Raw genomic sequence first — 25,704 nt, forward strand, 5'->3', positions numbered from 1 at the left:
TCACATTCTAGTTTAGTTGACTAATGAGAAATTTGGTCTATCACCTTTGATTTTATTGATTCACATCAACCAGCTTCAATCATAAACATTCTTATTCACTGTGAGTAAACATAGGCAGCCTATCTCCCTTCTACCTTCTATGATGAATAATGTGAAACTTGGAGCCACTGTTGAATAACCTTCTTTGCCACACATGTGTAGTGAAATGATAGTATTCTCCAGACCCTCTGATCCTCAGAGATATTCCTCCTTTTAGGCACACTTTTAGTATCCTTTTGACCATAATCAATATCTTATCCGATATGTCTCTTATTCAAGAGCGCCATTTCAAATTCTGAAGGCATTCAGCATCTATCGGCTTCCTGCCACTCACAATATTTATACTAGACATTGCCAAGTGGGGAGAAGATATCCCAAGAATATGTTCAAACACTGCCTTGTGAAGGTCACTGTTTATTTTCGCAAACCTCAGGGCTGCATTCGGCTTCCCATTTGCATGTGTGGGCACCCATTTCTTCAGCGTATTCCCTGTGTTCTAATTGGCTCGCTGTACAGAGTCTTGGCTCTGTGCTTGGGAATCGTCATTGACTTTTAACCCACCTCACCTGAAGGGCAGCTTTCTGTGTTTCCACTAGTATTTCAGGCACTGAATCGCATTTTTAAAATTATCAACAGGACTTTAATTGGTGGTTCCCATTGTTTACTTTTATCAAGCTCGGTAATATTTTAAATTGTGTTTCATTGCACTTAAAAAAAAAAGAATCTTAAAGAGAGAACAATAATTAGGGAGAGAAAATATTCATTTAGAGAGAGAAAGGATTTCCTGGACTTAGGCTGGTCACTTAAAGGGAAGTGTGACTTATCCAGAGGATCTAATAATTGTAAGTATCATAGTTTTACTTGTTTGAATTAATAATACTTAAAAAAATCCTCACTCTCAATATCAGCAAATTTTCCTTCTCTTAACAACTGAAAATAACTGGATATTTCCTAACATCTACTGAAATGAAAAGTTTATAATTTTCTACTGTGACCTGAGGGTTTGGCTACTGTGACATGGGCTGGATAATCCTTTGAATAGTATGAGCACCTGAACTATTTTTGCCTTTTTAATGTGGGCAGAAACGAAACAACCTGTATACAAAGGATAAGGTGAGAAGCCTCTGTCCACTGTATAACTTTCCATGTTTTTGGTCACTTTAAGTGCCTGCCACTGAAAACCTTCAGTAAAGGAGTGAATCTTCCTTGCCCCATAGAGAGTTGCTTTTCAGCTAGAAGCAGGGTGTGTCCCTAAGCTTTTACCTGGGAGCAATGATGATCTTGTCAAGCATTTGAGTGAGACCAGCCCAAGTTTTTAGGGTGGGGATACAGACTGGTTATACGTACCTTCAGTCCTGCTCCCAGAGGAAGGCAGAAACACCTCAAAGCCTGCATGTAAGAACATCTACTGAGAAATTATTTTAATCAGACACCAGCTGAGTGGGGGAAAAGAAAAAGAACAGAGAACAAACAAAACTCCCTTGGTCTTGGATGTAAGAGAACCCAGCAGCGATGGACTGGAGCTTCTTCAGAACAGCTGCTGTGTTGTTCATTTTTCTGGTAAGTGGATTCTGTTAAAAATCCTTCATAATCATCCTCATTGTAAACAAGTGAGAACTTTTTGGAAAATGTTAGCTGGTGTTCTTTCTAACCTAAACCCATTAAAAGTTTATGTTAATGATGAGGTGATTTTATGAACTAGATTTTTAAATAGTGTTTCTTTAATTGAACACTCAAGATCATATTAATGCATCAGTGTCAACTCATCATATCACATCTCTGACATTGAAGTCATTGCTAAGTTATGCTGGGAAAATACTGAATTTAGGAAATTCACATCACTGCTTAGTAGCATTTTGTTCAAATTCTCATTTGCAGGTGAGCTTGTGAACTAAATCATCACAGGTGTGTCTTCATTTTTAACCTAAATATTTTTCCGTCCTTTTGATATCTTTGTTGGTCAGGTCACTATAATTTTTAAAACACAAAAATAGTATCCATATAAATTAAAATCATAGCAGTTTGTGACTGAGTTCACTATGCAAATAATCTCATTAGTTCTGTGTGGTTAGAACCTATATTACAACTATCGGAAGCCCCACACTGTTTAACTATAATTTTATTTAAAACAACACTTTAAGTTTCAAAAAATGGCAGTAAAGGAGGTTTATAAATGACATATTAGGTGAAGGAATGGCTGTAATTAAAGAGTCAGTATAATTATTAGTGTACTTGTTCTTACTACTGGAATGTCAGTAATGACTGTGATATAAAAGTTCTACATTTGATGGTCAGACACATGTAATGAAATGCTTTCTCATTGTTCCCCTTACATGTTATTAGTTTTCTCTTTGTAGAGATAATGCTAAGTGCAACACTAACATGTTACGTCAATTTCACTTTCGGTGAAAATTTGAAAATCACAATTTCTCTCATAGTAAGGTTAATGTAATCCAGAAAAAGCAGGTGCCAGATAAATTGCCCTCCAGCTTGGCAGGATGCAGAGCTGTGGTTCACATGTGTTTCTACTTGCTTAATTTTTGAGCTGGAATGTTGGGTTGGTATAATAACAAGTCCGATCTTTGATTCAAGGAATGTTGGACAGTTTGAATTCAGTTTATTAATTAGGATGGATCATAATCAGTGGGTTTAGTTAAAAATGAGCATCGATAAGCTGGTGGTTTTAGTTCTAAGTTGTTCTTCAAACATTAGTCTTACTCCATGGATTTTTTATGGATATTTAGGATCAGTAGATATCATAACTTAGTAGGGAGGAGGGATCAATGAACATTATACAGTATATCATTTGAACATAGGAGCATTTGTGTATTGCCAATAATCTAATACTTTTATTCTTAATTTCATATAAATTTGATCCACTAAGGCCTATTATAGTTTCAGTGGATTTGTTTGTTCACACACTTATGTACTAACTTTCATGGAATCTATAAGATGTGCTTTATATTTTGATTTATGTGATTATTTCTGATTAATTACATCCTATAAAACTGCTTTAACTAGCCACCTCTTATTCGGTCATTCTTCATTAAAATGTATCCTTATCAAAATCATATATCTTTATTGAACTTTCTTTGGAGTCAGGTTTCTGGTCACTTGTATTTTATTTTCTGAGCCTGGATAGTTATTTTGTTGGTGGGGGGGTTGGTTCCCTTGGGCAAAGGAAGAGGAGGCCACCATATTTTATACTGGAATCCATCACAAGTTTCTCATCTGCCTTATGAAAATTATTTCTCAAAGAACTTACACTATAATGAATTAAAATGTTTCATTTTCACATGACATCATAACTTTTTTTGGTAAAACACTTCACTTTCTAATGTGTGGAGATCATAATTTAACTACCAATTTTACCAGGTGATTTTGATAATTGTCCTTTGGAGTTAGCTAATCTGTTTTTTTGTTTGTTTGTTTGTTGCTTTAAAATACTTTTTTTCCTCCAAAAAACAACCATCACTACAGGCAAACTCTTCCAATTACCTTTCTACTAGTCTCACTATAGAAGCTTGCTTTCACCAAAAAAAGAAAAAAATCTATATAAAGCCTTTATATTCATCTCTGCTCAAAGTCAATAAATGCAAATCCATGTTAGGAAACACATTTGTACAACTGTTAAAACCTTTGTGACATTTAAGCTGGTAGTAACTTTAAAACCAATTTGTTTGAGAGCCGGGCAACTATCTGTTTACAAGCCTATTGTGTGCTCTGCTTAATATAGGTGAAGGTTTATATCTTGTTTGAATGAGTGGATTAAGTCAGGGAGATATAGTGACCAAGATTGCTTCATGGCTACTCCATTACCCAGACAAGTCTCCTGGGCAGACAAGAGCTTACACTTGCTATAACACACTGCAAGCCAAATACATTTCATTAACTTTGCATTTGTTTTTCTTTTCTTTTTTTCTTCTTCTCTATAGTCAACGTATGGAGTGAAGGGAGGAGTTGGAAAGTACTTTCTGTAGGCCAGAAAACAGTATTACCTAGGCACCACATATAGGAAATCTGTGTGGATGGTTGTGACAAAGGTAAAAAGTACAGCATGGTTACAGTGAGGAAGCAAAAGAGAGCCAGGGGGACTTCTATGGTTCTAATGATTTCTGAACTTTGCCAGGTTCAATTAGTCCATTCAAATCAATACAAATCTGAAGATGTCTTTTTCTATAAAGGCAAACTTCTGCAGCTCAAGCTCAAAGGCCAGAGAAAACTATTTTTATCTATTACCACGAGTGATGTGATGTCTTCAGTTTATCATACTAACCGATCTTCCTCTCTTTCTACGGGTTAATATTTCATTTTGAAAAAACCCTCTGACCACCTGATATACTAACTCCATAATCTGAACTTAGCTGAAATTCTTTGGGATCTGAGCAGATGTATTTCAGAGCACTTCTCAGCACTCAGGCTAAAATACACAGAAAATAATATACAATTGATTACACAGTTCATGAACTTATTTGAACCAGACATCTTAGGTTCCCATAATTGTATTCACTGATCCCTAAAGCAAGAGAAGCACTAACTACTACAGACCAACAGAAGACAAGCAAAGAGAGGACTCTTTATGCTTTCTTTTATACATATTATAGTGATTATTTCAGTAAAATATTTTAGATAAAATGGAAGGAATATGTCTATTCACCTGTTCAGTGAAACTTACAAATTGGATGTAAGCATAGTCATTTCCATTTACATGGTGTTCACCAAAGCTGTGTTATTTCACTGCAGATTTAGGATCAACATCTTCTTTCACCTTTACAAAAATGAAAGAGTACAAATTTATCATCACTCTATTGGTTTGAGTTGCCACAGAGTAAATGCATTTTGTCATCCCTGTTTTAGGCGATAGGAAAACATGAAGCACTGGAGAATGCTGTCTGAAATCTGAAGGCCTGGCCTTAAGGGACAAGATTCACCTATTTAACGAAGCTCATGAATCTAGAAAAATAACACTCTTGGTCTATACCCAGAGCGCTTAGTTCCTGATAATTTTTCTCCACTATACATTCATCAAAGACATTTTTGCTGATTATCCCTGTGTCCTAACAGATGTTGCTTAACGCATCAGCAGTAAGCCTGCTCTGCTTGGCTTTGCAATTAGGCTTATTATGCTCCTTCCATTGAGGCAACACCCTTGCAGAGTGCTGGGTCATGCCACCCTCACTGGTTATGCTTGGCATGCAAATTCTTTTAATGGACTTACTCAGGCCAAATTTTTTTAAATGTCGCGGGCTGCTAACTCCTGCTCTTAATTAATTGATCTATGAGAATAGAGTGCAATAGACACATGTCTAATGAGAATCCATATCTCCACAGATTAATGGCTGCCTATTGCTCATAAAACTACTTGACTGTAAGTTATTTGAAGGCAGATTCTGTGGCAGATTCACCTTTGTATCCCTCATACTGCCTTGCTCCAGTGCACAATTGCACCCTAGGCTAATCACATGCCAGCAGAGGTACCAGAAGGAAATTTTTGGATAGTTTGTTTCGCTACCCCCACCACTCCAAAAAATTATCAAAGTATCAGACATAGAAATAATCAGCTATGTTGGAGTTTCCTAATATTTTTATGGTATAGTATTACATTTACTTTGCATTTCATCTGAAGCTTACTATAATATTTTTAGGGCTTCAGCCTTTTAAAAGTTATATTCTAGCCTTGGATCCACATTATACTCATTCAATGTGTACTTGTCAAATAAATAAACAGACTAATGAATCAAGAAGAGAAGTCAACCCATTGAAGTGTTGTCAACCCCAGATTGATACCTTTTGTCAGAACAGTGCAAAGGAAAGACAAGAGAGGAGGTTTTTAAAAAGAAGCAAATTATTGTATTTTGGTTTTGTTTCAAGTTCATCCCTGTGAGGTATATAACAGTCAACAAATACATTAGAATTTAATGCTGAACAAAAACTACCAAGTGACTGTGGAAGACCATCTCACAATTATTAAATGCAACAAATTTTTCTTAAAAAACTTACTTATTACTCTCAAGACCATTTTTATAATATGCAAAGAAGTCTAAACTTCAGTATTAAAAAAACACTAAAACTGATTGTAATTAGGGAATCATTAAAAGTAGCATGCAATTTTGCACCCTATGGCTTTTTTTAAAAAATGGATTGGTTCCTAAAACAGAGAGGAAGGGAAGACTCACCAAGGATACACTTTAGATTATTACAGCTTTCATAGAATTATTTACAGCTTTCATAGAATTTTAGGATTAGAAGGGGCTTTTACAGATGAGGAAACTGAGGCACAGTTTAGTGACTTACCCCAACACCCACATCCACTGGGCAAGAGAGCTGAGATATACTCAGCCAGATTGACAATCCCTGTGTTCATCTCTAAGTGAATCTTCATCACAGTCTTCATAGCACACTTTCCAGATTTATTTCTGAATCCCAACTACTCCTTAATTGCCAGAAAATAACCTCACCCTTAGTCCAGAGACAGGGTCTAGGTCATTTAGGACAACGTCCTTCAATATCCCTTTCCTAGTTGGTTGATTTTAATCTCCAGCCTTCCTCTCTTCCTTACTTCTGTGTTGGAAGTCTGTTCTTTTTCTACCTATTCCCTCCTGTATATCTTCTTTCTGAACCTCTCTTCTTTTAAATCAAAATCTCCTACTCTCCTCCTTCTTAACTTTCAAAAATCCACGGGTATCCCTCTCCCCCCTAAAATGTCCTTGAATGCTATATCTAATTCTACCACCTTGTCTTTCTGGGGTTTTTTAATAAACAAATTTCTTGAAAAAGTAACCATCTTTATGTCCTCCTCCTCTATCTTACTCCTTAATCCCTTTTAGGTCAGGCAAGTACTTGCTACAGCTAACTGAAAAGATGCACTTGAAGGTCATTCAAAACCTCAGGATTTCCTTAGGATTCACTCTGCTCCACTTTTTTTTTATAACCTCTGGCATTCTTTCAACCCCACCTATTTTTCCATTTCCCCTTCCTCTGACATCCGTTATAAAGCATTATATTTTCCTACTGTTTCTTTGGCCACTCCTTCCCTCTTTTTTTCTTAGTTTCTTTTTTTGTCCTTGTTCCCAGGTATATAAATGTAGGCATCCCCCTAGTTTTATCCTCAGCCACAGTCTATTTCTTCCCTGTATCCTCTATCTTAGGAATTTCAAATTCTTCAATGATTTCAACTATCCTGCCTGAGCAAATGTACCTCAAATCTACATATCCAACTGGAACTTTTGCTCAAAGTGCTGATGCATATTTCAAAGTGCTGATCATCTTTACCTGGGCATTTCTCTGGCATCTCAAACTCAATGTGTTCCAAGCTGCTAAATTTAGTTACTGTCCTGTTCCCAGTCCCACAGTTTAAAACTGCCATTCCCTGAAATTCCTTCCTTTCTTGATGCCCCCATTCCATCTGCTCTCAAGCCCTGCCAATCCTATCCATGTAGTACCCCCTTCTCCATCTTCTCCTGTCTGTTCCTACTGCCTCTGCTCCTGTTTATTTCCTCCTCACCTCTAGTAAGACCCTCAACTACTCACAGCCAGTAATCACTGCCCCCTCCCACCAACTTTCAGGGTAATTTTGAAAAGCTAAAAAGTTAATAAACTCTGATTGATCCATAGGGGGGAAAAAATCCCTAAAATCTCATCATGCATTTCCCATGACCAAAATACTTCAACACAGGAATTTGGTGTTAGAACTGGAAAGTTACCTATATAGTTTAGTCTATTCCCATCATTTTACAAATGATAAAGTTCAGAGAATTTAGAAAATGCATTGAAGGTTTTCTGACTCTATCAAGTGTTCTTTTTGTTTTATTATTTTTGCCTTTGAAAGTCTAGGAGTGATTTCATTTCAGAGTTTATTCTAGACCCTGAGCAAAAGAAAATAAGCTTGGGTCAACCCACCAAATTTTTAAGCAGACTTGGCAGTTTCTTAATTACCAATCCAATTGAGAGTCTGACACTATGGCGAAATCTACTTGGTCTTCTGCCTAAGTTGCCTCTCATGGGAAAAAGAATGACCCAGCTTCATAAAGTTGGAAAGATTTCTTAGTCATCTGGCATAGTTATCCAAAACAAACAGCAGGCACTGACGCTTCTCTGCAGTAAGGGAAGTGCAACAACAGATAACAGATGCATACACAATTCTGTAGCTATGAAGAAATGACTTCCAAACAGACAAATAAAGTATCCTCATCTCCCCCTCCCACACTCACAAACAAGAGAGAAGCAAAAGTGCTCATAAGTTCACAGGTAGCAGGAAGTATGCATTTGCATTAATATCATTTCAGTTCTGCACCCAAGATGGACTCTACAGATAACATTTCAGTTACATGTCCTAACCATTTGGACCATTTCTTTTTTTTTTTCCTTTGTATTGAATTAATACTGTTGTATGGAAAAACTACCAATCAGCAGGATAATATAAGATTAGATTAAAATCAGAATTTTTTCAGTTCTCAAAGTTGTAATGTCAATTCTTTATATAGTATGTTTTACTTAGTAATTTACTTGAGGGAATATGCTATCTTATACTTTATTGTAAAACCCACAACTCAAGCACAAATTTATGCTGAATTGTATTGGATTATATTTAGCCATAAGTTAATATCTAAGCCTCAATTTCCTTATCTGTAAAATGGAGAGAGTAATAGTAGTGACCACATATATTTGTTGTGAAGATTAAATGCATGGATTTCTCCAAGCACATTGCCTAGTACCTAGTTATCATTTGATAAATTGTAAGAGTGATAATCATAATGATGAATATTAAATATATATCATAAGTATGTAATTCCTATAATATAAAAACATTATTTTTATGCTACTCATATTAACCTTATATAAATACATACTTCTTAAATTATCAATTGTGGTGACTTTTTTAAGCTATGTACTTGGAAACTAAAATTTTATATTTCCTTTAATGGTGAAATTGAAATCAACTATAAAAAGAAATTTGCTATATTTTTAAATTACTGGTATTAGTATTTTTAAATGCACACTATTATTTTCTTATATCAGTGATACAGATAAAGTCGAATTGTGATGATGGTTTTCATCCTTTGTAATTCTGGAAAACTTCAATTAGAAGTTGAAAATTTCTTATTTAGGGAGAAATAAAAACTAAGGATTTATACCATCTTTAATTGATTCTAAGTGCAATTTAAAATTTAATAAATGCAAACTAGCCCTCAAATCTACACCTCATTTTTAGATAGATATTTTATGACATCTTAAACAATCATATGGATACATTAAACTCAATATATAAATGTCTGTGTTCTTAGAAATGCCTGTGGTCTTTAGAGAAAATAATTTAAATTATCTTGATTTTGCACTAAAAATCATGTATAAAGATCAAAGCCAGACCTGTAACTAGGCAGAGCTCTGCTTGACTGGCATACTTGTTTGACAGGGAAATTGTTTAATACAGGGGGAAAAAATTAATGGAAGTTGTATACCTAGCAACTTTTTCTTACACTTCTGTATTTTCCTCTCCTTACTACAGAAGGATACATTTACATCATGTATTTTTTTATTACTAACAATAAAACATCAAATATGAGCTCATTTTTTCATAAAGAAAATTGTTTTTCTTTTAGAAATTTTAATTCTCATATTTCAAAGCAGGTGAAAAAATTATCATAAAATTTTCAAGAATACAAGAAAATCTTCCATCTAGAATTGGAATATGAAGGAGCAAAAATCCAGAAGATTTCTAGATATCTTTATACTTCATATATTTTTTCCTCACTTCAAACTTTTTTTCTATTTCCATCTGTGGGCAGTCAGATCATGAAACTATAGTCCAATGTCTTGGTATTATAACTTATTGTCGATTGTCACTGAATAGCATCAAAGTCTCTCTAGCTCTTCTGGCACAAGGTTTACTAAAAGAGCCTGAGTTTCCAACCTCATTCCTTCTGGGTTCTAGCTTCAAATATCCAACCCAAGTGATTGCAAGTATCTGCATAGGCTAAAAAATAAAAAAGGTTAAAAAGAAGAGCAAAATTGAAGGTAAAAACAAAAATTCTTAGCATCATCATCAGAACCTAAGGGTAAACAAGATCCACCTGCTCTCCAGACAGATAAAATAATTCTAATGACTCACAAGACTTTTGTGTGATTTTTTTGAAATGATTGGATACCATGAATTTTACAGCATTCAATTAAAAATTAACTATTATGATCATCTCGTTTTTTTTGTAGGTGGTGGTGGAAGTTAACACTGAATTCCGAATCCAGGTAATATATAGAAAATCCTTGTTTTTCCAAATTGTTTTAAAAAAGAAAATGGTCTGGGAGGAACCATATAGTTTCCAAAAAGAAATTCATTCTTTTAAGTAAAGTTAGTGTAATGCTAAAATGAATAGATTATCAAAACTACCAACTTTCCCACTAAACATCCTCTCTTTCTGACATTCCAATTACTCCCTCCTCCAAAAATCTCAGTGGAATATGATTTGTGAATGAAGCTAATTGATACTATTACTGTATTCTCCTCATTCGAGGTAAGAGATTATAACGTGAAGAATGGCACCGTGAAGTGGCACTCCATCAGGAGGCAAAAGCGTGAATGGATCAAGTTCGCTGCCGCCTGTCGTGAGGGTGAGGACAACTCAAAGAGGAACCCAATTGCCAAAGTAAGAATCAACCCCAAAGCGTAAAACCGAAAATCAGAATGGATAGGGTTAAAGTTGTCTTTTAAATATTTTATGCACATATCTCACCGAGAAGTTATGGAACAAAACAGAACTATAGTCACTCCGGTGATGAAAATCGAAGCTCCTAGAAGGATAAATTAAGCAATGTAGGCACTCTGAGAAACATTTAAACACTGACTCGCCTCACTGATGACATTAAAACACGTGATCATGTGCTTTTAGCATGTCCCAAACTCTACATGAAAAAAATATATAGTTATTTAAATAATGAATTTAGCTTTCATTCGGAAGAACTACTTCAACATGTGCCCTGTTTGCCTCACAATCTATTAGAATTGAATTCCTGTTTGCTTGTTTGTTACTATTCACAATGTGCCCTCTATCATACTTTTTCCTTTCATTTTCCCTTATTTTCCTTTAAACACACACACATACACACACTCAGAAACACATCCACACACAAATCCACACACATACAGATACATACATACACAGATATACACACACATTGACACAAATTCTCACAGAGACTCCCCAGTAAGATTTGCTTACAGTCATACCATATTTTATTTCAAAGAAAAAGGTATGGTTTGCATATCCATTTTATTTGAGTGGTCTCCTTTTTTCCTACTAATTCATTCTCGCCTTTTTCAGAATTAAGAGCTTCTACACAGCATCAGATAACTCTTGTCACCTACATAAATCCACTTAAAACTTTCTTCAAAAACTTTACATTTTTTTAAAATTTTTTAATCTGAAGATCAAACCTGTGCAATGACATTGGTAAACTTCCTAAGAAGACAAGGAGTTCCCTGTTCTAGCCCCAGTGCTTGCACAGAGTCTGAAAATAATACAAGATCAAATTATAACTGTTGAATGAATGGATGCATGAATGACTGCATAGATCTAGATATAGTACAGCGATATTTTACTTTTTACTTGTTTAATAAAAATAGAAATTGAATTTTTTAATTATGTTGTCAGTTACCATTGAAAATACTAGAACTGTAATTATTACACTTATCTGGAAAAAATAATTCTCTACTTCAACCTTTTTCAAATGATAGTAGGGTCATCACATGCAACAATTCTCAAGAAAGTTGTCATGTATCAAACAAAAATCTCTTTATGTGCTCCCTATAATATTTGCACTTGTGTTCTTTTTGCAGATTCACTCAGATTGTGCTGCAAACCAGCAAGTTACATATCGCATCTCTGGAGTAGGAATCGATCGACCACCTTACGGAATCTTTGTTATTAATCAAAAAACTGGTGAAATTAATATAACATCCATAGTTGATCGGGAGGTCACCCCTTATTTCATTGTAAGTGTGCTTCATGTCAACATATAAATTCAACCCTAAATTATTCTTGAAATCTTAATCTCAGATCATACTTGATTTGATTTCAAGAGTCACAATATAAGACATTTTTGGTTATTTCTTAATTCATGAGCATCCCATGACCCAAAACAAATGCAGAGGAGATTAAGAGATAAAGAAGTATTCCACTTAGTGCCAGCAAAAATGTTAACCTCTAGTCTGTCCTCCTTGGCAAACTCGATATTTGTTTGGAACGACAGGTATCTAACTTTTTAACTTTTCCTTTTTCTTTAATTCAGTTAAGAATGTTAGTTCTTTTTAACTCCAATGCCGAGTATCCATTCCAGAGCTACTGAGGGACTCTTTTCTAAGCAAACAACTTTATTGTAAATTCACGTTGGTCAGGCTCACCTGAGCTCTGAATGTGCCTTGGGAATTCATTCATCTTTAACTGACTCTCACTCCATTCTTTACTGGAGCTGTCACATAGCTTATATATCCTTTCTCTTCAAACCCTCAACCTCACTGTCACTTCAAGCAGTTGGCCTCATGACCAAGTTTGCCAAAAAGGCTGAAGCCATCCGTCACAAACTCACACAATTAATTCTCTCTCCTCCAGCTCAGAAATGTTCTACGTTAAATCCAAAAGCAGGATTAATTTTCTGCTTTTTCTCACAACTTAATCCAAGACATTTCCATTGTCCCATACTTACCTATTTCTTCAAGAATTTTATGCCGCCAACTCTGTTTTTTATCTCTCTTCAGCTTGTTCCATTGGCTACTTCCATTGCCATCTATAATCGTGGTCAACATTTCTTAATACTTAACATGAAATATAAAAGTAAAGAAATCCTACTTTGCTCTTGTAACCTCTTCTATTAAAAACCCATCAATCCATATCCAAAAACACCTCCAAATAATGATCTACACTTGCAGTTTTCACTCATGCTGCTTGTCTGTATTCTTCAGACAATTTTAATTCCTTAACCTTCAATTCGAAAGCTATATTCCTGCCTTTCCTCCCACAATGTTCCTCCACAAACTTAAATCATCATGATAGCCTATTAGCTTTGCTTAAAGCACAATGCACTTTCGTATGAATATAAAATAACACACAAATGTAAAATAGTACACATCACACTTACACACACTTCAAAATTAATAATAATAATATAAGCCTCCATGCTACCTAGCTTAAGAATGCTACATTTCTTTAAAGCCCCCATGTGATTCTCCTTTACTGCATTCTCAAATCCACCCCCAAAGCCCCTCTTTCTAACTGCAAACACTGCATCACTCTATTTCTTTTGTCATATGACTCTCTTTGCATGGAAAACCCTGGCAATTCTCAGCTCCACCTGTGGAAATTCTCTGTCAAGATCTATCTCAATCATTACATCCTTCTATGAAGTCATAGTATTTCTGTCCTTCCTTGTTCATATGCATTTCACTGTATAATTATTTCTCTGTTCTGTCCTAGATCTACTGCCAGGCTCTGAATTCACTGGGCCAAGATTTAGAGAGGCCTCTAGAGCTCCGAGTCAGGGTTTTGGATATAAATGACAACCCTCCAGTATTTTCGATGTCTACATTTATAGGACAAATAGAAGAAAATTCCAATGCAAGTAAGTAATATATTGGCTTCCAGATCACTCTTAACAGCCAGGTACCTAACTAAAGGCTAGCCCATGTCAAAGTACACATCATGAATGTAAGAGATAAGCTAGAGTGAAGATGCAGAACAGGAAGTTTTTCCCTTCAACTATGGAAGCTGCTCAGCTCTGTCATACACAAGGAGGAACTCCAAAGCCATGAGAATTTTCTCACGTTACTCACACACTAGTTCTGTAGGAGATTCGTAACAAGAAATTCCAAAAGTATTTTGCACAGTGGTGGCAGGGGAATTGGGATGAGAATTTAGCCTGCCAGCCTGACTGCATTAAAGGATAATCCCACCAGCTTCTGTTCATAATGCCTTTTTTAAAAGTTAATGACTTTACAGTCACTCATAGAAATCACTTTCACACAAAAAACTTCAATTTACCATAGTGATTTTTAAGTGATATAATTTCTTGTAAATTCCAAAAGTCCTTACACTTTACTTTTATTCTTTAAAGTACTGTACCTATACTTTCAACTTCTAAAAATACTATTATAAAAATGCTCCCAAAAATTCATGCAATATGGAAAGTAAAAAGGGAATGGAAATTCATTCTTTGATCCCCTTAGTACCATTCTTCAGAGGCAAGCAGACAATCAGTCTATAATTACGTGAACAGAAATAACATGGTTTTGGACATAAATGGGATCATATTTTACATACTAATCCACAACATGAATTTTTATTTAGGTATATTTTGAACATATTTCCATATCAGGACATGTAGATTTCTTCACTCCTGTTAATAGTTGCATTGCATTTAAGTATATAAATGTCCCATGATTACTTAGTTGCCTAGTGAAAACATTTTTCAAATGATGCTAAAATGAAGAGAGAGAGAGAGAGAGAGAGAGAGATACCCTGGGGTATTTGTAAGAAAATTGTGTTTGAAATGGAATTAAAGAGTAGAAAAGAATTCTAGTTTGTGAATGAGCAGTGGCAGCTTTTCACATACTCCAGTATTCTTCATCAGAACTACTTATAAGATTAATGAAAAAAGATAAGGGACAGGACAATGTACGTAGTTAAATGAGCATTCTTTAGATCTACCAGTTACCTAGTACTTAACAAAGGACCATCCAAAAATGGAATAATAATATATATTTATTAAATGTGCATTATTCAATAGGAACTTTATATCATTTTCTTTTATTGGCTATTTAATTCTCACATGAACTCAATGAGGATGGTGCTAATACCATCCTTATTTCTAGATGTGGAAACTGAGGCCAAGATGATATAGCTAGAAAGTGTTAAAGTTGGGAAAAAGTTGGTCTGGTCTTAATATCATTTTGTTTTGCCATAGCATCCTAAAAAACAAAAAAGAAGAAGAAGTTATACTAGACTTAGAAATAGAAAGCCAGAATAACACATTTCCTTTGTTTTCCAACTAACAGTGATGTCTAGGGTCCTACTAAAATGGGAACTTTCTGTTAGGCCAAAGGTATAGAAAGGAGCTAAAATATCCATACATTGAAGGAGTATAAAGGGAAGATAGTGACATGCACATTATATGGACCAACTAATTCTAACACTTTGTTTGTAAGGTGATATATTATACTTTAACAAAACATGTAAATTGTCCATTTGCAATCAATTTTCCTTGATTTCTAGATACACTGGTGATGAGACTCAATGCCACTGATGCAGATGAACCAAATAATTTGAACTCAAAAATAGCCTTCAAGATCATAAGACAGGAACCTTCAGATTCACCAATGTTTATTATCAACAGAAATACTGGAGAAATTCGAACAATGAATAATTTTCTAGACAGAGAGGTAATTCTTTTTCTTTAAGTGTGTTTTTAGTCTAAAAGCAAGGGTAACCTAAGAGAGAAAGAAAAAGGAAATAATGTTTTAAAATTTTAATTATATAACTTTTTTACACAATGGTAATGACATAAGAAATATCTTGAAAATGAAAAAAATGGAGATCCCTCAATTACATTTTATACTGACATTTTTCATTTAATCAATTAATTAAAACTTGCTTCCATTTAAGAAAACTATGTTGTGAAAGTGCATAAAAATATGCATAAGGTAAAGGCAAAATCTCAATTTAAAAAAAAAATACATTCCATAATGAAATACATTTAAGAAACACTCATAATTATGTTCATATCTTGGGAAGTTATAATCCATGTGAACATGGTAGAGGCTCCAAGACTAAGAAACTTGCGTATCGTTCTTTAAGCCAGCATATCCTAAGCTCCTTTGCAAATAGAACTCTTTTTTTTTCTTTCTATGTAACATTTATTGATACCTCACCTATTTATTTACTTTGGGAAATGAATCACAGGATCAGAATGGTGGGATAGTAGAAATTAAGTAACATTCAGACCAATCTTTTCATTTACAAATCAGAAAAAAACTAGTCATTGTTAACAGATTAGAATCAGAATTATGTGATTTCTCTCATGCCCTGTATTACCATGATATAATTTAAAAATATCTACTTTTTCATTATTTTTTAAAAATATTATCTTTTAATAGAATGTAGCTGACCTGTATGTACATTACGGGTATCAGTGAGAAAGCTGCATTTTTTAGTCGATACTCAATTAAATGTATTTTAATTACTATAGTTGCTTGAAAATGGCAATGTCCTTGCTGATGACTCTTAGGTTTAGGATGAATCAGATTATTTTTTTACACTCTTTCATGATCTAGATGTTATCAGTTCCTAAATTACCTAAATCTCCCTTTGTATCTGTCTGAAAATTACCATTAGAAGAAATAGACTAGTTAGCTTTTTCTCTCTCAAACTTTCTTGAACAACCCAATGGAATTTCTTTAACGTGAAAAGAATTTTAGTGGTAAAATGCTGTAAGAAAAGACTGTTAAAAGTAAAGGAACTCTGCAGCCATTGGGAAACCACCAGAGCAGGAGGTATTCTTAATCTGGGGTCCATGGAGCAACCTCAAGGTGTCTCTAACCATAAAACCCGTGAAATTAGACCCATAATTTTGAATGAGTATGCATTTATGCACAAGTCTAGGAAAGCCTCCATAGCTTTTACCAGCTTCTTAAAAAGTGAGCACCATTGAATAGAATCAAGAATAGATAAATTATCAATAACTCCATTGCTACAACCCACTGCCTCCCCAAAATATGAATCATTTGTCCTCTCTTCATTCTTCTTGCACACTCAGGGGCTGATTATTTAGGGTATGGAATTTTCATACCATAACTTTTTGGTAAACCTTAATCTCTCTCCTCTTGGTCATTCTGGTTTGTTTCACCCTTTATAAACTTTTTAACTCCTGCAAATACTATGATTAATAAGGAATGAAACCTTTGAAAAAGTATTGCTTTCTTTTAAATGCTGCTGGATTAAGTATTGTTGGGAATGTACATGTGAGATTTGTAGATTTTCAACATTCTGCGTTACCCCTACCTCTATCATAGATTTAAGTAAACGCTGAGTCAACATTTAAAAGAACTTTACATAAGAGTGAAGGCTGCTGAGGTCAAGGGTGATATTGCTTGTAATCTGTATTTTTAGCAATACAGCCAGTACTCTCTTGCTGTAAGAGGCTCAGATCGAGACGGTGGGGCAGACGGCTTGTCAGCGGAGTGTGAATGCAACATCAAAATCCTCGATGTCAATGATAACATCCCATACTTGGATCTGACTAAGGTAAGTGTTTGTTCTTGAAATCAATAACTTTAAATTCATCACATTCTAAGATTTGTACAAACAATTCTGTTTACAGATGTACATGTTATATTTAGTAACATACAACCCAAATGCAGACGCTTACCTTTTTCTTATGTTTGTTTATATTATATGATAGGAAATAAATGGATTAAAACAATGAAAAGTGAGATTGTAAACAAAGATATCTTTTCTAAATAATGAATAACTATCAACATCCCAGTATAAACCTAGCATAGTTCTCTCGTTCACAGAGTTTGTGTTTTTTATTTATTGTTTCAGACTACTGTAAAAATCCAAGAAAATACTTTAGATTCAAACTTGCTCGAACTTAGAGTAATTGATTTGGATGAAGAGTTCTCAGCTAATTGGATGGGAGTGATTTTCTTTATCTCTGGAAACGAAGGAAATTGGTTTGATATAGAAATGAATGAAAGAACAAATGTGGGAATTTTAAAGGTTATTAAGGTATGGTGTAATTATCCTAAATATTTTGTTTTCTTACTCTCTATTCAAAATGTTAAGCTTAAAATTAAATGATGCTAACACTTTGCAAACCTGAGTCAGTGAAAGAATAAAAATTACTGTGTTTTAAAATGACATATGACACTTTTTTAAATATAGAGCCTTTCTAATTATAGCATTTCAGGAAAGTACGCATTCAACTTTAACTTGAAACATTTTATCAGTACAGTATTCCCCAAGAGATCATATATGTTGAAAGCATTTTTAAACACGAATCTTATGATTAATCCTTAAGGTTAATGTTTTAAGAATAATTTTTAAAGATTTAACATGGGCTTAAAAAGATGTGCCCATGTCAACATTGTAAGTCAATTATTAGGCACCAAGAATATTTATCATGTAAATTAAAATGTGTTTATTCCTCCAGTGAATTTTCCTACAATCAAATTACTGTAACTGTAGAATTTTCATACTCCCATCTCACTGGCTGCTGACCAAGGTTTATTAGGAACACAGATATACTGGGGATTCAGGTCCAAGTCAACAGTGTTGTCCTACGTCCTCCACATGTTAAGGGTTTACCACACTTACCTGCACTTACAATTTCCTCTGAGATGTGAGAAAAAAATTTCTGCCTCCTAGGGTGCTGATAGTGAAAGTTTCTCCCTGAGCTACAAGACTTATAGAGTCAATTTTTTAAACCCGTGGTAGCCGTACATGGATTATATGTGATGCATGCAATATGTTTTCTTCATGGTAAAATGTAATCTCTTTTCAACTATTTCTTTCAGAATAGCCCTGGGAAACAGACTCCTAAGGAACTCTGTCCCTATAGGAACGATGGTTTTTTGCCTCCTATGTCTTCATAAAGTGTTACCATGCCTAGAGTTTCTATTTAACTTGAAACTATGTGCAGATGCTTTAGTTTATCCCTCGCAGCATCCCTGCTAATTAGGTTATAGTGGGCCCATAATGCAGATAAAGACATTGAGGCAGAGAGCATATAACCTGCACAACTTCTCATACCTAGTGAGGTGGTACGGCCAACATTCAAACCTAGTTTTCTCTACTTGTAAAGTTCACATTCTTTCCACGATACTATCTAGGATTCAATACTGGGGCAATTGGGTCCTACTGTATTTCACCTCAAGCTATTACATTACTTCAGAAAATTATTCAGTCTATCTGTCCTCAGTATGTCTATTTGTAAAATGGAGATGATGATTTTTTTTCCCAGACAGGACACCATGTATTAGATCCTTTGCTATAATTATAAACATATATGTTATGTGTATAATATATATGAATATATGATTTTTATAGCCATTCTTTGAACTGCAAATAAAATCAACATTAGAATGAAGATTCAAAATGTTAGCTAAATAGGAGAGAGCTCAATGTGTGAATCTCTATATTTATCTAAATTACTCTCGTGAAAATTTAGAAAAATATACTTGGTATGTACGGGTATAATGGCATAGTTGTGGATTTCATGTGCTGTGAATGTTGACATAATTTTTCACAATGAAAATCACTATTTGATTATTTTATAAAAAGAAATAAACTTTTTCTAGAATATATTGAAGAAAATAAGGATTTCTTTATATTATGTATATATTACGTTCTATTACCTGACTTACTCAAAGAGTCACAATTACAGAAGTAAAATTTCTTCTAAATAGTTCTTTATGGATAAAACAGTAAAATGATTGAACCTCTAATATATTTGACACATACCTTGTAATAAATAGAGCTACCTTCTGAGAAATATGAAATGATTGAAGGTAACATAAGTTGTCTTTGCACTAAAAAATATATCACTTTTAACCATCTGTATTATTTTATGATTTTAATTTGGTGGACAATTAGAGCTCATGTTACACGTCTTCAACTTTTCAACAATGAATCTAGGATAATTAGATTTTCTCTTTATTGGCACGCATTTACATTGAATTAAAGATAACAAAGTAAGAATAGACTGTATATGTGTATGTATTTATGTTTAATTAAAGAAAGAAATATAAGAACTTTTTTTTACTATTCTCAAAGGACTCTTCTTTTATTTAGAATGTTTTCTCTTCTTATAGTAAAACTATTTTACTCTATTTTCTAGCCCCTAGATTATGAAGCTATGCAGAGCCTGCAACTTAGTATTGGTGTTAGAAATAAAGCCGAGTTTCATCAATCAATTATGTCTCAATATAAACTCACAGCAACTGCAATCTCTGTGATTGTGTCAAATGTAATTGAAGGCTCGGTGTTTCGTCCCGGTTCAAAGACATATGTCGTAACTCCTAATATGGGAGTAAATCAGAAAGTGGGAGATTTCATAGCTACTGACCTGGACACAAATCAAGCTTCAACAACGGTTAGGTAAGAATGACATTTTCCAACTAATTTTCGCCACATAGTAAACATATGTTCTTCTTAGAAATGCTAAGTATCTGAATTTAAATATTTTTCATTATTTTTGAAACCATCATTCAATTGTAAAAAGTACTCACTACTAAATGGTTAGTTAGAGTGTTTAACTTAAGAAAATATAAAAATTTGTGCAAAATGTAAGATGTTAAACTGTAAAGACATAGTATGTGAAAATAATATTAATACATCTTGAAAGTTTTGCCACTCCTGTGTTTACATATCTCATTGATCAATTAGCTGATTACCACAGATCGTGGTTAGTCCCTCGGAAGATTTTAAGGATCTGATTTTCCCATTGCAAGTCTTCCCAGCTTGAAATCAATGAGATTTAGTTAGCTCATTTCAATTACATTCTTCACTTTAATCAGTACTTAGTATTGGTCAGTAACTCCGGTATGAAAAATTAGTTATATTAAGGAAAAACTATGCTACGCCATTTTTAAAAACTCTATATAGCCAAGTATTTCTACTTAATCATGGAGAATGTATGTGTACATGTATTTGCACGTGACTGTGATCGAGAAGAATCGTGGAAGAAAGATATCACAAATGCATGTTAAAAGTTCTTTCTCTGTGCTCTCTTCACGTGATGTGAGTAGTTCTGGGACAGGTCTTGCCACACTGTGCCCCCATAGCTGATGATCGCTCTTATACCCCACAGCAGTGGGTTCATTGAGGGCAGACTCCTCCCTCTCCAAAAGTCTGTTCCCTGAGCTTAGCAAAATACCTGAGAGAGAGTGTTATCTGCCCACTATGTGTTTCACAAAATATGTAAATGAAAAGGAAAATGTTGAGGTCAAAGCTGAGGAGGGAAGGAGAGTAGGATAGAGGCCCAAAGCAAGGACATCGTTCCAAATTCAGAAGTCTTATAAAGTCATCCATCATGCATGTGGGGAGGCAGAGTGAAATCAGGGCAAAAGTGCAGGCTGATGAAGGAAAAGGAACTTCTTTGGTAAGAGATAGTTTAGAATTAGGAGAAGCCCAGGAAATCCCATGAAATGAGACTGCAAGCATCAAAGGATTATTCTGACATCCAAGTGGGCATAAAAAGATATTCCATAAGTAATGGCTGCTTGGTAATTTCTTTTTTTAAAATTTAAGTCTTTGCCTACTTCTGAATGGCCAAATACAGCTGGGGTGGCCCTGAAAAAAAAACTGAAGTTTCTCATAATTGTAACTATGTCCAGGGGCTGTAACTATTGACTGGAAAAATACATTTTATAATTAAAATGTCTCTTTTAGTAAGATAACTCACTTTAATTTGTATCATTTTCTTTCAAATACAGATATGTAATGGGAAATAATCCAGTTGATCTGCTGTCTATTGACTCAAAAACAGGCATAATCACTTTGAGAAATAAAATTACCATGGAACAATGGAAGATGCTTGGGGGAAAATACCAAGGAACAATTCTATCTATAGATGGTAAGAACTCAATTTAACTCTTTTTCTCTTATAGAGAAACCTATATATACCTTCAGCTATTAAAATTTTAATTATTATATTTTAAAGTAATCCCTTTTCTAAAAAAGTTGTCAAGTTGGGCATTAAAGACTCAAATCTTTAATGGTATGAGACAGTATAATTTTGTGGCTAAGACCAGGAGCTCTGATGTAAGACTGAATTACTATCTTGTACCATCACTTACTAGCTACGAGATCATAAAGAAGTTATTTAGCCTATCTATACCTCAGTCTTCTGTTCTTTAAAATAGGACAATAACAATATGGATCTAGAAAAATGTGATGATGATGATAAAAATAACAAAAAAAATTAACAATAGAATTAACATAGTTGAGCTGAAAGGGCATGGGCTTTGGTATCAGATAAACTAGATTTAAACCTATTTCTGTTATATATGTCCAGAAATGTTTTATTTATTTATTTAGAAAGTATATATAACTTCCAGGTTCTAAGGTTACATCAATGAACAAAGTAAGATAACTGAGCTCACATATATAAAATAGAGATAACATAAAATCACCTCAAACAAATTATTTCTTTATTTTTACCCAATAATTTCACTTTCATTAATCTTAGGAAAAGTTCTAAATATAAAAGGCTGAATACACAGACGTTAATTCAGCATATCTTTAATAATTAAATATTGAAGGCAATATCAATAATAGGCAACTGGGTAGGTAAACCATGATCTTCTTGATATAAAATTATGTAGCCACCAGGAACTATGTTAATGAAAAGTTTATTAAAACATGAAAGAATGCTTATAGTTTAAAGTAAAAAATAAATAAAATAGAATGAACCATATGATCATCTCAACATAATATAAATAATAAGCAACTTTTAGGTATTATAATTAAAGACAAAAGATCATTAAAAAATATATCATCATGGCTTATCCTTGGATACTGCTGCTGTGAGTTTGTTTTGGTGGGTTTTGGTTTTGCTTCTTTCGATAACTGTATACTTTTCAAATTATATATAATATCCAACTATTTATAACATAAAGAAATAATCCAATAAACAGTATTGCTAGTAACAATAAGGTTAATTATAAAAATATTATAGTAATTTAATTGATTTAAAAAGCAAGTCACAGACCAAATATTTGTGAAATTACTGAATTGATGGGAATGAACACACAGAAATAGATATTGATGTAAAAAGAACATAGTTCTGTATTGTTCAACAATTATTATACCAAATGTACTAAAATATTTCTCGCATTTTGAACCTTATTACAGATGCTCTTCAAAGAACTTGCACTGGTACTATTAATATTGATCTTCAAGGCTGGGAAGACCGTGACACTAATGTCAGTACAGGTACTAGTAGCACAGGTACCATTGATACCACTGGCAATGGAAACAATATAAATGGAGGTGGTGGTACCAGCTCAGACTACGATACTTCATCTGGTAGCATTACTACCAACCCAGAATACGTTACCCCAACACGTAGTGGTGACAGAGAAGAAACTGTAAACCAAGAAACCGGTTTGTCAGATAATGTACATTTTGGTCCTGCTGGCATTGGACTGCTCATCATGGGATTCTTGGTCTTAGGATGTAAGTACTTTAACAATCTATCTATATGTGCTCTCCTAAAAAAATGGTGGGGGGGAGATAAGTTTTCTGATTCTTTGATAAAATATATTTTACAAATTCTCATTTTGTGCAATTATCAAGAAATTTCTGTGCTTGGTGCTGGGTTTATAAGATGAAAATATTAAACTTCTTGACCCCTTATGGGACTGTGGAGGATAAAAACTTGTTTGCAGTCAGTCTCAAGGTAATGGGAAAGTGCTGTAACAAGCAGGCTCAAATGGCTAGTTTGGTGACGAAGACAATCAGAAAAGGCAACACAGAGAGAGTAAACTCTGAGTGGGGTTTTAACAGATGAATAGGAGTTAGCCTGATGGACAAGAGAAAGGGAACACAATACAAGGAGAAAAAAAGTATCTATGTGCAAAAATCCAAAAGAATGAGAATGCAAAGTACTGAAATAAAGAATTCCAACATGGGCGACATTAAGGATGTGCATGACAGCACAATGAGAGTCGAGTCCACAAATATAGGCATGGCCTAGACCTGGAAGAGATTTTATGCTATGCTAATGCTGCATAGCATAGTAAAAGGGGAGTCAAATCGACCTAGGATTAAACTCCAGTTTCTAAGCTTAATTGGCTGGATCTTTCAAAGATTACCTAACCTTTCTGAGCCTTGCTTTGGTCATCTGTAAAATAATAACACTTCACAACATTGCTTTAATGATGAAAAAGAAGTGCCAGACATGAAGCATTTAGCATATTCTATGGCCACTAGAGTAGCCCTAGTCAAGGATCCAGCTATAAGGGTAGACTCCACTGGATTGTCCAGGTGACCTTTAACATGACCTTGGATGTTAATAAATATTAGAGTAGAGATGAAAGACACGCAAAAGTCTCTGAGAAATGAGAAGGGAAGGTCTGAAATAAGGAAGTTGAAATCTGCACATTATAATTACATTAATGCAAACATTGCCATTTTCGAGTGTAGAATCATAAAATCTTACTGTCAAAAGACACCTTGAATATTTAATTTAAAACACACACAAAATGTGAAGTCACACATTTACATACAAAATATCGTTTCTACCTTCATTTCTCTTAATATACGTACAGCCATCAATAGGCACTTTTTATGGCATTTATTCGTAAACTGGATTTTCTCTAATTTTAAATAAGTCACCCTTTTGAACTTTTTAATCATCGTTGGGTTCATCTAAACCACAGTGAGTTTGGACATGCTAATAACACAGCTTGGAGTGGAGGCTCTTTCTCCATAATTTGAAATATATTTCCCCCCAAAATGAAATTTCTACTGTAACAATTAGGAGTTCATTCTTATTGGCTCATAATCATAATAAATTGAAGTAAGAACTAGAAAAGTTCTATGAAAGAGGGAACAAGTTTTAGAAAAGAAAGTATTTTCATCAAAATGAGCCAAGGCAAAAAAAAAAAAGCAAAAATGCTAGCAAATTTACAGAATGTAACATAAAATATATATGAGAGAATTCTCTAATTTTTCAGCCATATTGATTATCAACCAACATTATAAAACTTTAAAATTCAATACATTATAAGAGTAACTTAATTACACAGGTGCTGATTTGTTTCATATACGTGACTACCTTTGGGTAGTGTAGTTAATAAAAGATTTACAAATTATATATAGGCCTTAGAGTCATTACCTCTAGATTCCAAGTTTTCTTTCAGGCTAGTAGATTTTCAGAAAAGCAACAAATAGGATTCCTTTCCTCTTTTCTCCCCTTCTTTCTTTTCTCTCTTTCCCTTATTTCTATCCTTACTATCTTCCTTCCTCCCTACTTTCCTTCTTTCTTATATCCTTCCTTCCTTCCTTCCTCACGATTTTATTTACAAATTTTTTCTTTCATCCATTCATCAAAACCCTTTATCAAGATTACATTATATAAAGGCTGATAATAAATAGAGAAATAAGAAAACCCCAATTGATTAACAGCAAGAGACATTCCTAAGCAGTGTGATGTTCTCTATTTGTACAAGAATAATTTAATGAAAAGCCATCTGGGTAGGGAGAAATAATAGTGTCATAGAGAATAATTGCTGGATGCATAGATTTTACTGATGAAATAAAGAAAGGCAACCACATGTGAGAGGAGGAAAATAAATAAAGACATGGAAGCAAGAACACAAAGAATCGAACACATTGCCTGACCTCTCCACCTTTCCTTCTTCTCTTCTTTAATATTTTCCTGAGTAATGACATGGAAAAGACTCATCAGTTTTAATAACATAATATTGCTTGTAATTTTAATACAATGAAACAAATTAAAATTGATTGCAGTCTACTACACTGAAGCTCACATTTATTTCAGTGTCTGACCATTAAAATTTTAGAGTCCAATGGGAGTTTTATGAGGAACTCAAATTTAAGCATAAAAAAGCAGCTTGTTTTGTTTTCATATGGGCCCACTGCTAACTCTAGTATT

General features: G+C 34.0%; 1 protein-coding gene across 1 annotated transcript in view; it reads left to right on the forward strand.

Annotated features, from left to right (window-relative positions):
* The first annotated feature begins 1,551 nt into the window (after window positions 1–1,551).
* The window catches only part of DSG1 (desmoglein 1), a 29,839-nt gene continuing 5,686 nt past the window's right edge, over window positions 1,552–25,704 (forward strand). Inside the window, exons 1-11 of the mRNA XM_045527413.1 lie at window positions 1,552–1,599; window positions 10,246–10,281; window positions 10,548–10,679; window positions 11,870–12,025; window positions 13,503–13,647; window positions 15,297–15,463; window positions 17,190–17,324; window positions 17,625–17,810; window positions 19,921–20,180; window positions 21,518–21,657; window positions 22,938–23,261. Of these exons, the coding sequence (XP_045383369.1) occupies window positions 1,552–1,599; window positions 10,246–10,281; window positions 10,548–10,679; window positions 11,870–12,025; window positions 13,503–13,647; window positions 15,297–15,463; window positions 17,190–17,324; window positions 17,625–17,810; window positions 19,921–20,180; window positions 21,518–21,657; window positions 22,938–23,261 (1,729 nt within the window). The remainder of the gene's footprint in view (window positions 1,600–10,245; window positions 10,282–10,547; window positions 10,680–11,869; window positions 12,026–13,502; window positions 13,648–15,296; window positions 15,464–17,189; window positions 17,325–17,624; window positions 17,811–19,920; window positions 20,181–21,517; window positions 21,658–22,937; window positions 23,262–25,704) is intronic.

Source organism: Lemur catta, chromosome 16 (assembly GCF_020740605.2).
Source record: "Lemur catta isolate mLemCat1 chromosome 16, mLemCat1.pri, whole genome shotgun sequence".
Lineage (NCBI taxonomy): Eukaryota > Metazoa > Chordata > Mammalia > Primates > Lemuridae > Lemur > Lemur catta.